The sequence below is a fragment of the Vidua macroura genome, chromosome 5 (genome assembly GCF_024509145.1).
Source record: "Vidua macroura isolate BioBank_ID:100142 chromosome 5, ASM2450914v1, whole genome shotgun sequence".
In the NCBI taxonomy this organism is placed as follows: Eukaryota; Metazoa; Chordata; class Aves; order Passeriformes; family Viduidae; genus Vidua; species Vidua macroura.
Genome location: NC_071575.1, coordinates 40,991,645 through 41,008,502, shown reverse-complemented (window position 1 = coordinate 41,008,502; position 16,858 = coordinate 40,991,645). Strand labels below are relative to the sequence as shown.

General features: G+C 35.3%; 1 protein-coding gene across 6 annotated transcripts in view; it reads left to right on the top strand.

Annotated features, from left to right (window-relative positions):
- The window catches only part of XPOT (exportin for tRNA), a 28,425-nt gene extending 11,567 nt beyond the window's left edge, over window positions 1-16,858 (top strand). For 3 of the 6 annotated variants that reach the window (XM_053977765.1, XM_053977764.1, XM_053977766.1), the window contains exons 7-25: window positions 56-240; window positions 587-755; window positions 1,996-2,232; window positions 2,544-2,582; window positions 5,102-5,164; window positions 6,136-6,260; window positions 7,122-7,266; window positions 7,417-7,536; window positions 7,719-7,813; window positions 8,560-8,629; window positions 8,927-9,165; window positions 9,647-9,932; window positions 11,129-11,318; window positions 12,473-12,589; window positions 12,677-12,792; window positions 13,292-13,339; window positions 14,163-14,234; window positions 14,773-14,829; window positions 15,291-16,858. In XM_053977765.1, the coding sequence (XP_053833740.1) occupies window positions 56-240; window positions 587-755; window positions 1,996-2,232; window positions 2,544-2,582; window positions 5,102-5,164; window positions 6,136-6,260; window positions 7,122-7,266; window positions 7,417-7,536; window positions 7,719-7,813; window positions 8,560-8,629; window positions 8,927-9,165; window positions 9,647-9,932; window positions 11,129-11,318; window positions 12,473-12,589; window positions 12,677-12,792; window positions 13,292-13,339; window positions 14,163-14,234; window positions 14,773-14,829; window positions 15,291-15,317 (2,400 nt within the window). In that variant the 3' untranslated portion in view covers window positions 15,318-16,858. The remainder of the gene's footprint in view (window positions 1-55; window positions 241-586; window positions 756-1,995; window positions 2,233-2,543; window positions 2,583-5,101; window positions 5,165-6,135; window positions 6,261-7,121; window positions 7,267-7,416; window positions 7,537-7,718; window positions 7,814-8,559; window positions 8,630-8,926; window positions 9,166-9,646; window positions 9,933-11,128; window positions 11,319-12,472; window positions 12,590-12,676; window positions 12,793-13,291; window positions 13,340-14,162; window positions 14,235-14,772; window positions 14,830-15,290) is intronic. The other 3 variants (XR_008437148.1, XR_008437147.1, XM_053977767.1) reach the window with 3 other exon arrangements.

The following is a 16,858-nucleotide window of genomic DNA, read 5'->3' as shown; positions in this document are numbered from 1 at the left end:
TGACAAGATGATAATCTGTGACAAGACTGATTTTATCCTTTTTCTGTGTTGATAGGAGGCTCGTAGGAACACCTTATTAAAAGATACTATGAGGGAACAGTGCATTCCAAGTTTGGTGGAGTCGTGGTACCAAATCTTACAAAATTATCAATATAATAACTCAGAGTTGACATGCCAGTGCCTTGAAGTAGTTGGAGCTTATGTATCCTGGATAGATTTGAGCCTGATAGCCAATGAAAGGTAAGAAGGTTTTGATGGAAAGAGTTTGCAAAAATCACCTTGGCAGTGTGCTGACTGTATAGAATGAAATATATAAAAGTCCTTCAAGGATGACTTTTAATTCTGTCTTTGGAGTTTTGGGAATTTTAGTGATTGCTTTTGCAAGCCAAGCTGATATACTGGCCAAACTAAACACTACTCAGTTTGCTGTGTTCTCTTTAAAATGCATAAAATGTTGAATTTTGTCAGTACAATAGAAAAAGAAGAATTGTAAAAAGAGATCATTGTGAATATGTGCACAAATAATATAAAGCTTCTGTACAATGTTACTTTGTATATATAAAACTGAACTATTTTTTCTCTGAAGGTTTATAAATATGCTGCTAGGTCACATGTCTGTGGAAGTTCTTCGGGAAGAAGCCTGTGATTGTTTGTTTGAAATTGTAAATAAGGGAATGGACCCAATTGATAAAACAAAACTGGTTGAGTCTTTATGTCAAGTATTGCAGTCTGCTGGCCTCTTCAGTATTGATCAGGTTTGTGTATTGATTTTTAGCAATAGGAATGAGTCAGGTTTTTGACAGTTCTTAAATAAGCTGATGCACAGAAAATTATAAAACAGTCCATAAGTTAGAGGGAATTACTTGTGCTTCTGCATCAAAACTGAACACTTCTTACAGTTTTCTCATACTTAAATTTAAGAGATTGTTATTAATGTTAATTATTGAACACACAGGGTTTCATTCTCGAAGCAAGGTATTATGTAACTCCCCTGTTCCTCTCCTAAAGCATGTTGTGCTTACTGTTAATACTGCTTCTGTGTTTCCTTTTCTTGAATCTTCCCTCCTGAATGATTCTGAAATAGGTGTTGTAGGCAAGATAGCTGATCTAATGTCTCACCCTAAAAATTCTGTGCATAATTAAGTAGGGGAAAGAGCTTTCTTAAGGACACGTATGCCGTTTTGCACGTGTGCACCATCAAACACAAGGCTTGAAATGCTTATCTGTAAGTTGGAAAAGTATGCCTACTAACTAAACACATTTTCTGGCAGTTGCCTTGTGTAAGGAACAGTTGTTCACTGCCTGCTGTGGAGAAAGAGCAACCAGTCCTTATGAAGCTGTAGTTCTTAGATTGCAAGGCTTTCACCTCTTACCTTTGAAACCTTTGTCAAATTTGTATTCCTACTAATAAAAATCTTACCTCAGTCTTTCTTAGGTAGACTTGTTATTCTTTCACTTTTGTATAGTTATGGCAGAGACCAAAACGTCTCATTGAGGTGGCCGCTTTAGGGGTATTTCTTGATTCCTATCAATGCATTTCTGCAAAGCAAGCCAGAAATATTTAATATTAACTCACTCTAACAGGCAGTATTGAAAGGTACTTGTTATCAGTATTTCTGAAGTGAGCTGCAGCTGGTAATTCTTTGAGGTTTTTCCATAAAAATATTTTCCTCTTATACAGCCTAGAATTTATGGTAGGCATGTGCTGCTGCTTTTATTTTGAACCTGCTTATTGCTGTAAAGAAAGAAACAAATCTGAAGAAATGAAGCAAGCTACTGTTGTGTAATGGAGGACAGACGAATCTGGCATTGCTTTAACTTTTTTCTCTCTCTATTCCCAGGGGAAAAAGAACCAATTGTAGGTGGTTGGTAGTTTCCAGCTAGGAGACAAGTGTTGGTTTAATTCTACGTACTAGACACGGGTAGTACAGTCTGTAGTCTTGTATTTAAAAATAAGCTCTGTTAGTATTTTTAATCAGGTGTCTTTTCTTGCAGGAAGATGATGTGGATTTTCTGGCCAGGTTTTCTAAGCTGGTCAATGGGATGGGGCAAGCATTAATAGCTAGTTGGACTAAACTGATAAAAAATGGTGATATGAAGAGTGCTCAAGACACTCTACAAGCTATTGAAGCAAAAGTGGCCCTGATGTTGCAACTTCTAATTCATGAAGATGATGACATCTCTTCTAACATCATTGGCTTTTGTTACGACTACCTTCACATCCTGAAACAAGTAAATATGTCTGGGTTCAATTTAACAACAATTCTGACATGATTTCATTTGATTTTTCTGTGGATGTCTCATACTTTCTGCAAACTGACTTGCAAAATAGGTTTTTTGACTAATCAGCATTCCATTTCTTTAATGCCTGTGATCATGCTATTTCTGTAGTGTTGTTTAGAGATCTGAAGGAGCTGAGTTAAACCTTGTGTTAAGGGGAAAGGCAGATCATATGACTGTTCAAAAAGCAAGTCTTTCTCTTAGACAGTAATGAAGGAGTTAGAATACAAAAAAAAAAATAACAGTTGAATTTTATTTTCCAGCTTTCTGCACTTTCAGACCAACAAAAAGCTAATGTAGAGGTAGGTATTTTTTTTTTACTACAGATTCTATACTTCAAGGACACATTAGATCAGAATATTTCATTTTGCTGAAACAAATCATATTTCATTTTTATGCCTCAATGTGTATGCAACAGTAATTAAAAGTGAAGACAGTGTGTTCCATCTTTTGCTAAGTAACTACAGTTGTTTCTTTAAATAGTAAGGCTATATTGAATTGTGTATGAAGATGAAAGCTATTTTAGAACTGGTCTTCCCAAACAACCCTTAAGCATATGTTGGTAAGCTCCTCTGCAGGCTATACTGTTCAAAGAATATTCTTAAATCAACCTGGAAGAGTTGTTTCCTTGAAGTTTTTATTTTTATTAAAACCTGCCCTAATTCCAAAGGATTGGAAGAAATCTAGGAAGGATTGTCATTAAGTTAAACTTAAGAAAGAAGCGACAATTGAGAGATAACAGTTGTAATTATGAACAGTTATATGTTAAACATTACATCAAATATACATTAAGCTCAAGTAGATAATAAGTTTTATATATAAAACATGTCCAGTTTTGGAAGTAGTAAGCTTATATGGATTTTTCAGCCCAGTCTGCACCAATGTAGATGTACTGGTTTGGATGTTGAACTGGTTAGATTGGTACAGTTATTTTGTAAGTTCATACAGCTAACAGGTTTGATTCCTTTTCCTTTATAAAGAAAACTGAATTCTGTACCTGTTCTAACATGACAAGTTGAATTTGGAGAACTATGGTGTAGAGTATCTTGACCTAATGTCTAATGTCTGTTTAAATTGGATTAGGTAACACAAAACGAGAACTTTGGTAATAACACTGAATCTTTTATTTTTTATGACTGTTGTTTGTTGTTACAGCTAGATCAAATGATGTTACTACTGCAGTACACTTAAGACACTAAAAGCTGGAATATGTTACTGCCCTGAAATATGTTGGCTTAAGTTGCTTTCATACTGGAGATTTTCATGTTGCAAATATTTCTTAATTTTACTGAGTAATTCTTGAGGATTTGTGTTAAACAGAGAAACAATCATAACAAATGTTTTTCTTCCATTCACCTCATTACATGCAAGTAAAGGAAAATAGTCTAACTATCTTATTGTTGTTTGCCTTAAGCTTTAAATTTTGTGCTTAGCAGCATTCCTTTAAAGTTTTGCATTTTAAAGTTACACTTTCAACTTGTTCATTATTTGAACAGGAAAAAAAGGACGCTAGTTTCTTGTGCCTCTGAAGTTCCAAAGTTTTTTCTCATCAGCAGGATCACATTTTTACTTCTTAGAATGACAGGTCTTTCTAAACGTTTTTGGCTACAAGTGTATTGCATTCATGTTTTGCAATTATTTTAATTCTTAAATATCACTTCTTACAGAGAAGCAGACGCTTCTCGCAGGTCATGGTGACACTTGGTGCCAAAGTGTCTATTTCTGCAAGATGACCAATATTTCACCTCAGTAACCTAGGTTTAATTCATTGGTCCATTTTGGTGATGAATTTCAGGTTTTGCAGCTACAATGAAAAATAGTAATGAAGGTTTATTTGTCAGAAGGTTTTTTGTTTCATTTTGTTTCATACAGACTTAAGTAGAGCTAAGGTCAAGCTTTTATAGCTGCTTTAGGATGTACCAACAGTCCCTACTAAGGTTACATTGAGCTTCATTGCTCTAGTTGGTCTGACACCTTGCTGTTGCAAGTTATGGACAAACTGTAGAGAGACCTTCCCATTGAGTGACAAGGTGCAGAAAGGGCCCCCTTGCTTTCTGAACTTCACAGAGAGGCGTCTAGGTGCAGCTGGATCCAGTCTTTCTCCCAGACTTAGTCAATTGTTTATGTATAAAGGATTGTGTGGGTGTAATTGAAGCTTTTTGCAACTTTGTTCTGCAGGATTAAGGATGGCAAACCAAATCTATAAATGATTGATTTTATTGATATTGATGATAATGATTAGACTAAAAGACTCAAGTCAGAAGTATTTACCACATGCAATGGATACTAGTTACAGGTACTACAGTATAGTGCACTGTTTCTTGAACCAATGTTGAAACAGCAGTGTTAAAGATGGCAAAACAGTTATTGAATAGAGATGGATGTTACACTCACCAATTACTGTGAACTATTAGAGAAGTTGATGTTATAGCTAAGCTGACTTATCCCTTTAAAATAGTATCTTGGACAACCTGTTTAGTTTCCTCTGCCTAGCTCAGTCATCTTGATTGTTTTCCATGTGAACTGAACAGCACAAATTACAAGCAGGAAGTAAAGCTAGATAATACTGTCAGAGACTGAGAACTCCAAAAGGTCTGTGCTGTCTGTCTGGAATAGCATCTGTATATTGTTTGGATACAATCCATCTGTTTTGATTTGGACTGTTAACTTCTGCTAAACCTCTGAAAACAATAGTTTAAAAGGGATTAAAAATATTTGTAAACATAACACTAGCTTCAATGTTTTCTTTACTGTAGTATTTTTAACGGCTATTTCTTATAATTTGTGTGCTTCTATGCTTTCTGTTCTGTTTTTATCTTAGGCAATCATGTTGGCTGTTATGAAGAAGTTGACATATGATGAAGAATATAATTTTGAAAATGAGGTATTGTGTTGTAGGAATAAACAGGCACATGCAACTTAGTTATATGTAGTAAAACTTGCTCACACTTAAAATACGTATTTTTCATAGACTAAAGATTTAAAGGAAGCAAGGGTCCACGGGCTGAGTTTTTTTCTATATGGAAAGCTTCCAGACATGTCTGCATAGGGCAAAACAACATAGTAAAGGTATATCCAAACCTACTGAGTTCACAATATTTGTGGCTGTGTTTGTACAGAGCTATTACAAGGCAAATACAGCTGTGCTGATGACTAAACATAGCTGTCGGGGTGGCTTGTTCAGTGCAAATTTGCATGTTTCTGCATGTCACTTCTGTCTTGCAAAAATACTTGAGAAATAGTGTGTAATGAAACTCTCAAAAGATGTGCTGCTTGAGCTACTGGAGATGGTCAAACCTTGCAAAAATGAGCTAAGGGTGGGGTAAGGTCTTTGATTTCATTTTCCTTCCATGCTTAACATCTCTGTCAGCCTACAGTAATGACTGAGTATGTGAGACAGACTTACTTCGTCCCAGGCTGTTGAGAGAGCGATAGTCTTAAAAAGGGTTAACTTAAAGTTTATCCAGTCCATCATAAATGTTGTCAGTCCAATTTTAAAACTAAGCTAGATGATAAGAAAGAATGTCTTTGAGGAGTGAGTCAATTTTTAAGAATTGGGTCAATAAGGCTTTGCCAAGAACATTTTCTTTCTTGTACTTTTGGCTGGTTTTCATTCTGGAAAGCCTTTTAGTATGTTTCTGGACTGAATGCAGTGGATCTCAACATACTGTATCCAGCCATAAAGGACCCTGCTGTTATGTTGCAAGAGCACTGGATGAGCATTATTGAACTCTCTGTGTGCTATACTGGTTTTGTATGTACATGCTTTTGCTTTAGGTGTAATTGTCTAAAATGGTTGTGGATGAATTTAAACATTAAAATAATGACTTTACTGATGTGAATTTTTTTTGGTAGGGTGAAGATGAAGCAATGTTTGTGGAGTACAGAAAACAGTTGAAACTGTTGCTGGACAGACTTGCTCAGGTTTCACCAGAATTACTGTTGGCATCTGTCCGCAGAGTTTTTAACACTACACTTCAGTAAGTTGAGCTTTATAATTTGTTTTGTATTAAGCCTTTTTGGGGTTTGGTTCTTATTTTCCTTTTGTAAACCATCAGTCTGTAGTGAGATGTGTGATGCAGCAAGGTGAAGTCAATTGACAAAATGAGCTCTTTACAACTTAATGATAAATACAGCTTTGTATGATCTGTTACTAAGCTCCTTAGAAAGAAAAAGTTTGTAACCCTAAGTGGCAGCTTTTCTTTCCTAGATTTTTGATCTCTGTCACTTACCTAAACAGCACCAGCAGTTTGGAAAGGTGTTCACTTTGCCACATATCATAAGAGTGTCCTTGAGGTGTAAATATTATGTATTACTTTTATCAGAAAAACAAGGTTGGATGGCAGAAAAAAATCTAAGTGAAGTATTTTTGTAAAAAAAAAAATAGTAGATCTAATCCTGGAAACCGCAATGTAAAGAAACATTACTAGTTCCCTGGCTAGGAGGAGAGTTTTGTGTATACAAATAGAAATCCAGTATTGTTTGTGTCTACCTTGTACCTTAACTGAGTCTCTTCTTATGTGAAGCTGAATGGCTTGTCCTTGTGCCATAGTAGGCGGGTTTGTATCTAAATAAGCACAATAGAAATCTGTAGCTTTCAAGTGGAAACTGGCAAAAGAATGTTGGTGGTGATCTGCTGAGGAGGTGGTATTTTAGAGGATAAAGTCTCTCAGAAGAATCCTGAATAACTGCCTGGGCCTTACAGTGTTTTCCTTAGTTTAAATTTGTTCTTTTTATGCTGTGCATCTGAAGAAGGTGCAAAAGAAAATATTAACATGGTATAATTGTTATTATTTCATAAGGTGCTAAAGACTAACATGATCTTCTTATTCTTTCTCTAGAAACTGGCAGACTACACGATTTATGGAAGTAGAAGTGGCAATAAGGCTGCTATATATGTTGGCTGAGGCTCTTCCTGTATCTCATGGTGCTCATTTCTCTGGTGATGTTACTAAAGCTACAGCTTTACAAGACATGATGAGAACGGTAAGCATGTCTTGAGCTGTTTAAAAGTGCAACTAAAGCCTAGAATGTTTCAGTTCAAATAGCTCGTCGTAATTACCAGCATGTCACTTATGTTGCAGTTAGATTTTATGAACACCTGAAATACTAACGTGCTAATGCTTTTATTTGTAGCTGGTGACTTCTGGTGTTAGTGCCTATCAACACACATCAGTGACCCTGGAATTTTTTGAAACAGTGGTTAGATATGAAAAATTCTTTGCTGTTGAACCTCAGCACATTCCAACTGTACTAGTAAGTTTCATCTCATTTACATTTTTAACTAGGTGAGACTAGTTAAGTTCTTTAGACATAGGAAATTTTCCTATTCTTTGAAGGTCCCTAAGGAAGCTGGGTTTCTTAACTTGTTGGACGACTAGATTTCCCCCCCTGCTTTGTTTAGACAGTCTAAGATTGAGATCCTTTATTGATTGCAGATGGCATTTTTAGATCACCGTGGTCTTCGTCATACAAGTCCCAAAGTACGGAGTCGAACAGCTTACCTCTTTTCCAGATTTGTCAAGTCTCTTAAGTGAGTAAATAAATGTATCCAAATGGCACTGAATTTACTACGTACAACACTTCTGTGTGTCCCAGTTGTCATTGGAACAGGCTGGGCTTCAGATGGACTACAGTGAAGTAAAATACCAAAACAGTGCTCTAGCAGTGTTGTTCTACTGTGTAATACTGAGGTATCAGTGAAAATACTTGTCACAGAACAAAGTGTAGTACATATGCCTAGTTTATTTTGATCAGATGTTAAAGCTGATCAACATTATAAATGCCTTTTCTACTTTTTCTCAGCATTTTAAGAGTAACTATTCCCTGTCCCTAACTAAATTTTGAATTGTTTTGGAATTTATACTGATGGAAGTTTACTCAGTGTATGAGTCCTTTGAACAGTCCTGTCCTTTTGGTCTTATTTCACAGGCATGTATTTTATTTAGAGACAGAAGAAGGTCAGAGATGGCTCAGATTTCAGCATGCTTTTATTTTTTCAACTGTTCAAAATACTTCACTTAAATGATGCATATTTTTTAAAAATGAGGGAAAGAAAGAAATGGCTATTTCCTACTATGCCATGTATTTATTTGCTCTACCACTAACATCATACCCATAAGCCAGATTTTTCTACAGCAGTGCTTTGATATTTAAAGGGGATTCCTATATGGAGAAGGCAGTTTAGCATCTAACTTAACAGCTTTACATAAAGTATCTTGAAACTGATAAAAATGAATGTGCTTCTAAGCAGTGTTATGTACTTGTGTTTTACTTCAGTAAGCAAATGAATCCCTTTATTGAAGATGTTCTAAACAGAATACAAGACCTGATGGAACTTTCTCCTCCTGTGAGTATTTGCAGTAGGTTTCTGTAATGAGTGAGGCTTGCACTTATTAATGTGCTTGAGTACTTGCTGAATTGTAGGCTTAGCATGCAGACATTTAAGCACAAATAATTATCCTGCTTTTTTGGTGTGAGATCACTTGCACACCTTGCTTTTATACCTAATTGTAATAATCTTGCTTATGTGGGTTTCTGGGAGTATAGGGTAGAGATGGGTGTATATATAGAAGGCTGTAAATTTTGAGAAGACAGCCTTGATAGAGGACACTTAGTGAATTATGTCTGTTATCTTCTGTTTTAGGAAAATGGCTACCAAGCACTGTTAAGCAGTGATGATCAACTTTTCATTTATGAAACAGCTGGAGTGTTAATAGTTAACAGCGAATACTCTGCAGAAAGAAAACAGGTTCTGATGAGGAATTTATTGACTCCACTGATGGAGAAGTTCAAAGTATTGTTAGAAAAACTGATGATGGCACAAGACGAGGACAGACAGATGGCACTGGCTGACTGCCTCAATCATGCTGTTGGGTTTGCTAGGTAGGTACAGCACAGTAACGCTGTATGTTTCTGGTTTGAGTAAAAGGGAAATACAAAGGATTTACTGGAAGGAGGAACTGAGTTTTCTACTCTATTGACCTACAAAATCATCAGTGGTTGTGGAATTTCTTGTGATAGCTGAGAAAATAAGTCCCCTTAGTCTGCTTTGGATGTATATACAGAGAATATTGAGCAAGTTCATAATGAATCAACATCTATTTCTTTGCTCAAAGAATTCTCTGGAGGTAATATAATCATATGTTCTTGGTAAATTTTTAGATTTTAATTCTCAGAAACTACCATGGTGATGCTACTTCATATGGAAATACTCTGTTCATTACTTCCACTGTCTGGCTCCCAGTTCATGAAACGGAGTATTGTAGATTAATGCCTAGGTTGGAAAGCATTTGTTCTCAGTGTTACTGCTTCTTCATTGTACTGGAATGTGAGCTTATGTAAAACTTGATGTATGCTTTTACAGCCGAACCAGCAAGGCTTTCAGCAATAAGCAAACTGTAAAACAATGTGGCTGCTCAGAGGTTTATCTGGACTGCTTACAAACATTTCTGCCAGCTCTCAGTTGTCCATTACAAAAGGAAGTTCTGAGAAGTGGTGTCCGCACTTTCCTTCACCGCATGATTATTTGCCTAGAGGAAGAAGTTCTTCCGTTCATTCCTTCTGCCTCTGAACACATGCTTAAAGATTGTGAAGCAAAAGATCTTCAAGAATTCATTCCTCTTATAAACCAAATAACAGCTAAGTTTAAGGTATGATAGTGCATAAGCTTTTCAGGGTCAAAGTGTTGCTGAGAGATCTTTTTTCTTTTCTTTAGAACTCTCCCTAAAAATTAATAAGTGTATTTTGAAGCTGCTGTTGATAAACATCTTCTTTGATCACAGTCATACGTTGCTGAACTCACAGTGATTAAATGACTGATTTTTTTTCTTTGATTAGTCTTAAATGTTTATATTGTGTTTAATTTCTTGGATTTGATACTTCAAAATACTATTTGCAAAACAAATTTTTTTTATTGACACAATTAACTTCATGCTCTCCACTGAAGTTTTCAGCTAATGTTACAAATTAGCTTACAAATACACAAGCTTTGAAGTGAATTATCATCTTTTATAATGAGATTTCCAGAAGATAGAGATACAGAAATATCAGATATATGTATAAGGAGGAATATAGATTTATCCTAGGTGTAACAGTAGATAATTTAAAATAGTCCATGAAAGATGAGGAAGGTAAAAGAAAAAAGTCACAGGAGCAGGGTGGGACAAATACCATGTTTTAAGTTTGTATGATATGGTACTATTCTTATTATAACATGGTAAAATAAAGATCCTAGCTTCTACAGTCTCACCTTGAATACTTCTAAGGCATAGTAAAGAGAAGATAAAAGACAAAATCTTGCTTCAGCATTAAGAAATTAACATATGAGTTGCCTCTTTGTGGAATTCTGATGTGACTGAATAGCACACGCCTTCAGTTTTTCAATTCATAATTAATTTAGTGCCCTTACATATATTTCTCACTGAAAGTGTTGTGACAAGCTTATTCTGTAATGTCAGTAGGAAAACTTTAGTAATCCTTAAAGAAAAGTTCTATAAAAGCTGTCCTGCTGCCACTTTTAACATCTTAGAGATGGTATTTCGGGAAATTTAAAATTGTCTGTCTGAACAGAAGGATGAAAAAATCATGAAAAACCTTTTCCTACACAAAATGAGGCTAGACAGGACTAGTTATTTTTGTGCAAAAGGGTTAAAATAGGTGGTGTGTAAGTCAAAGTGCAGTAATGTTCATGGTGACCCTGATGCAACTTGCTGTGTTGTAAGTAATTATATGAAATTACTAACATTAAAAGTGGATCCAAACTGAGAATTCTAACAAGCCTTTAAGTTTTAACTTCTTAATGTTCAATTTCTCTTTTTGAGCTGACACCCTCTTCTGATCTTCACAGACACAGGTTTCACCTTTCCTGCAACAGATGTTTATGCCACTACTTCATGCTATTTTTGAGGTGTTGCTCCTTCCAGCAGAAGAAAATGACCAGTCTGCTGCTTTAGAAAAACAAATGTTACGGAGGAGTTACTTTGCTTTTCTGCAGACAGTAACTGGCAGTGGAATGAGTGAAGTCATAGCTAATCAAGGTAAGGAATTCAGTTTCTTCAGGGATAATACTATGGTTATTCTCACCTATGTTTAATCTAAGTAAATTATTGGCCCAGTACCCGGCAAGTACTACTAACTATCTTACAGTAGAATGGTTTAATAGAAATACTGTGTTCGGCTTGCCTGGTTCAAATTACCTGTTGTACAGGAATTTGGGGTTGTGAAATCCAGCTATAATAGTCATATTCTTCCTATTGATCTTTTCAGCTTAATGTGAAAAGTATCACATATATCATTGTCCTTATGTATCATTGTATTTGTCTGGTGAATTGGAGATCATACAGTATATATCAATGTATAGCAGTGTTCAGACTGCTGGGCAAGACCACTCACAGCTGCCACTATTCATTGTGTCTGTTTTTGGAAGGACACATCAGTAAATCCTGTAAACTTTTATTACTGTTGCCTGATCTTGTTATCTATGGTAGAAGGCATCATGTGACTTAGTATATATGTATTTACTAGGTTTTCCTCACCTTTACTGGCCAGATGCAAATTAGTTATTTTTCACAGTGGGAATTTGAAGTCGGACATCTAGTTGCTTGATACTTTAAGTCATTCTTTCTAGTGAAGCTCAGAATTCCTTTCCCCTGTCCTAAAATGGTGGTAATACTGCTGGGAAAGGAAAAAGTAGCATTAAGTAGTGAGAGCTTTCTTGAAAGAGGCACTCGGTAGTTTTGATGAGCCAGGAAATTTTTAAAGGGATCAAAGAAATAAACATAGATGCAGCACAGAAATTTTAAATGTGTGAAAAATATCTTGTCATATGTTGCAAGATAAGCTAACTACTTTGGTGCTGCTGAGTTTTAATTAACACTTCCAAGTTAGGTAGCGAGGACAAAATCTGTATTTGTAAACAGGTCAAAGTACTGCCCTCACCTTTGTGTGTGTTAAAGGCCAGAAGAGCAATTTAAATCTCCAAACTTAAAAAAAAAATAAAAAATTAACCTAAATAAGAGTTGTCTTGCATCGTAGGGGAAACTTCCCAAATATATTTGACATTTGGGCAAAAAAGAGCTATTTTGAAGTTGAAGCATGTCTTCCAGGTCAGTATTTATATAAAACAATGTATGAGTAGCAAAACATTTTAGGCTGCAGTTTGAAGTGACAAGTTCTTTTTAATGTGTTTAAGGTGCAGAGAATGTGGAACGTGTGTTGTTCACTGTCATTCAAGGAGCAGTGGATTACCCAGATCCTATTGCACAGAAGACTTGTTTTATTATTCTTTCTAAGTTGGTGGAGCTCTGGGGTAAGAATGTCTTTCTAGAATTCCTTTCCATCTGCTACTACCCATGAAGAAGTAATAGAACTTGAAATTTTTTTTTTTTCTTTTTAGGAGGTAAAGATGGACCAGTAGGTTTTGCAGACTTTGTCTACAAGCACATTGTTCCTGCATGTTTCTTAGCACCTTTGAAGCAAACGTTTGACTTGGCAGATGCCCAGACAGTGCTGGTGTGTATTATGGATGGTTTTTTTAAATTAATTCCTGTGAGGCAGATTGAAGCTAACAAACCTACAATAGCCATGGGGTATTAAAGATTGTCATCTCAGAAATAAAATCCCTTAGGTTTCGTGGAGTTTTTTTACATTTAGGTATCTATATGATTAATTATTGAATATTGTGGTAGTGTATCCTGTAGTTTACCTACGCTCAGAATCAATTGGAGATGCGAGTATTTAACATTGACCTGCATTACTTACTAACTAATGTTCAGTGAAAGTGAATACATAGAGTTGGCTGTTCTGTAGTTCATTTTGGATTCAGCTGTGCAGAAGTTTTTCTGATTGGAGTGGAACAAAACCTGCAAGGTCGACTTGGCATTGTGTGAGGGGAAAATGAAGGGATAATGGCATGAACTAGCCCTTGGTTTGGGTCTCATTAGGGTCTTTAGCTTTGAATAGTGAACCAGTATACCAATGCAACAGTCTAATGCTCTGCATTGTATTTCAGGCTTTATCAGAATGTGCAGTGACGTTAAAAACAATTCATCTCAAAAGGGTAAGTTTCATCATACTTCACAGGGAATAATTGTCACAGGTTTCTTTCTAGTGGTTTTATCAATTTCCAAAAGTTAGATACTAACAGGATGATCATAATGCTGTGCATTGATACAGGATCCAGTAGTTCTACCTCTTGATAAATGCAAAATACTGATTCTTCATTAAGGAGAAAAATCTGCTCACTTTGTTGCTGTTCTAGTTCCAGGGTAACTTACGTGAATTAGTATAAGTGCTGAAAGTTATCTGATTAATATAGGTAAAGAAAACAAAAACTGAAGTGTTAATCAAAATGTTTATTTTGCTCAAAGGTGTGGACATTCCATTTTATTATTGCTTAGTTCACTGCAAATTACATAGTCAGTGTTACAAGAGGAGAAGTATTGTGTTCATCTGCTGCTGCTGTGTTCACTTGGCTACTGAATTTTGCAATGGGAGTAGTATGTTAAAGCAGTAGGCAGATGCTGATACCCAATTATTTTATTTCTTCCAAATGTCAGATAGTGAAATTAGAGCTGCCTCCATAATTAACTATCTCTTACAGTCGACGTGTAACAAACTGTTTGGCTCTATTTTAATTCTTACTTCAGTGCAATTCTTAACGCAATTTCTTCTGTATAACAGAAGATACCAAATTGCAATAGAACCTTTAATGCCAAGGTTGAGAAATCTTTTTATTTGCTAACAGCTGAGAATAACTTAAACATTTGAAAAGCATTCATTTTCTGTAAAATGGTGATGTAGACCACCATACAGTATAGGGCTATGGTTTTTCCATCTGTAAAAAAATACGCATGAAGAAAATGTGTATTGCTTTTCTTTAGGGTCCTGAGTGCATTCAGTATCTTCAGCAAGAGTATTTGCCTTCTTTGCAAGTAGCTCCTGAGATAATCCAGGTAGGAGTTCCTAAAAGAATATTTGGAAAACTCTTTAACAATCATAAGTGTTAAATAGGGAGAAATGGATATTTACAAAGTTAACTTCCTTTCATCCCACAGTAAAATTTACTTAGTTATTGCATATGAGAAAAGGATTAATTCATCATAAGGAGTAAAGATACTGCAAGGGTACCTTGGAAAAAAAAAAAAAAAAAAAGTCCAGTGCATGTAACTGTCTAAACAATCTTCCTACTTTAATTCAAACTTTAACTTTAAGATATCCTTGTAGATAGTCCTATTTTTGTCTCCTCAGCTAAAAGTGAATGAGATATACTGTATTTGAAAAAAAAACCCCACCAAACAAATATTTTTTTACCCTAGAATGCATTTGGACTATCATAGCCTTTTATAAGTTTTTATCCATAACATGCTTTCTTCAGTTGTACATTAGGGAAAATGCAAATGAATATCAATGGCTTTACATATGAATGTGTCTCAGGTTGTTTTGTTGCTTCACTTAGCTACTTCTTAGTTATTTCTTTGTTCTCTCTTACAGGAATTCTGTCAAGCACTTCAGCAGCCTGATGCTAAAGTTTTTAAAAATTACTTAAAGGTATAAAGATTTTTTTTTTCTTTCAATAGCTTTTAGTTGCATTTGAACTTTACCGTACCATTCAGTCATAGTAGTGACTTGAGGTAAAACCAAAATACGGAATTATTTAGCAGTTTTTAGCTATTGGGAATCTCCAAGTAGCAAAGCAGTTAATAGGAAAGACAGAGCAAGCAACCACAAATCTACATCTATAAAATTGTCACTCATTCTTAGCAGTAGTTTGATATTCTTGTGGCTTTTGTTTAATAGTTGAAGAAGCAATAATGTGATGCCGTAATTGTAGAGAATGTCAAAACCAATAATTTTTGAGGGTGTGAGCATAAACAAAAAAAAATAGCACAAGTCACACCCTTAAAGTGTTAAACACAAAAATGAGCTCTGTAAAATTAATCCTCTTACACCTCAAGCATTCCATATCTTACATTTCCTTAGTTTTAATTTTTTAAAAATAATTTTTGCAGGTGTTTTTCCAGCGAGCCAAGCCCTAAGGAAAGTACTGGAATCTCATGTACCTGTTTCCATAATGCAGAACTCTGGTTGTTAATTTATAAAAATGCTAACTTGTGCCATTCAAACTGGTTTTGTTTTTAAGAAATGTTGCTTTGTGCTCACATCAGTATGTACTTTAACCTTCCGCAAAAAAGAAATGCAAATTCCCCACCTGAGTCTCAGACATGAAGGTATGTGACAACATGAAAAATTATCTGTATACACAAACTTTTATTATGTATAGGATGAGCTAAGCTTACACTGTAACACATACAGCAAGGAAATGACACTTATTTTTTAAATTAAATGAATTAAATGTAAAAATACCTTCAGACCATAGCAATGGTTATTAAAATGTGTACATTTTTGATACGGAGTAAAATGTTTTAATAAGACATAAAATTCATTTGTTCATGTATGGTGACATGAAAATAAAACAATCAAAGTCCTTCTTGTAGATAGTCATTTTATTGAAGTTGTCTTAATGATAAAATATATATATACCTCCTATAAAACAGATTGGTGTAATAAATGATTTCACTTAAAAGTAGCATCTGGTTCTATCTTTTTTTTATAAAAACAATAAAATTTGATGCAGTGAAATGTCTGTCTTAAGTCTCTCTGAATCATTTGAGCTTTATCTGTAGAAGCTACAGCATTCTTGACTCTTCTGGCTGTTACATCTGAGTGGAACCTGGCAATTTTTCTGGTGCTTAGGTAATAAATTATATTGCTCCCTTGCATGTGGAAGATGCTGGCAGAAAGAATTGCATTCACTGCAATATTTCAGTAGCATGAATGGTCTATACAGTGATTTTTAGTAGAATGCTGCTACTTTGATTTTTTAAATTCTGTAACATGACAGGTTTTTATAACTATCTCATAGGGGCAGGGGAAAGTTTAAATCTTGTAATGCATGGGATTTATAATACTTTCCTCCTGAACTAATGTGCATAGTTAAAAGCTGACTTAGCTCTAGTGTAATCAGATGAGCATTTTTCCTAGACTCTAGTGGCTTGTTCTTCATTCACTTTAATTGAAAAATAAATGGGAAGGTGGGTCAGAAGCAGCTCCAGGATCAGAGCATGGTGATGTTTTGAACATACTGCCATTTTCATTTTTCACTGAGGGAAGAAAGTAGCTTTACTACCTTCAATAGGACAGTATTACTTTTGTAAGATTTTGTTCCTGATTTATATGTGTTTAATCAAAAGTTTCTTGTTAATTGATTTGTTGTATCAGAAAATGAGTGCTTGTTGTGCTGTTCATATTTCCTAGCTTCACAGTACTGTTTCCCTCCCTTTGCTGCCATACCAATGCTCCATTTCATTTTCTCCCATAGCACTAGAAGCTTTCCCTCTCTGACTTGGTGCTTTCCAGATGTTGCTGTTCTCCTGCACCTCCCCAGCATGAAGGCTGCACCCCTGACACTGCAACTATGGCTGAGGATTTGCTGTCAGTCTTCTGTGTCTGTCTGGGCCTCCTCCCCCACAGTTACAGCAGATTATGTGAAGTGAACAATAAAGCTTTTTGTGTTTGA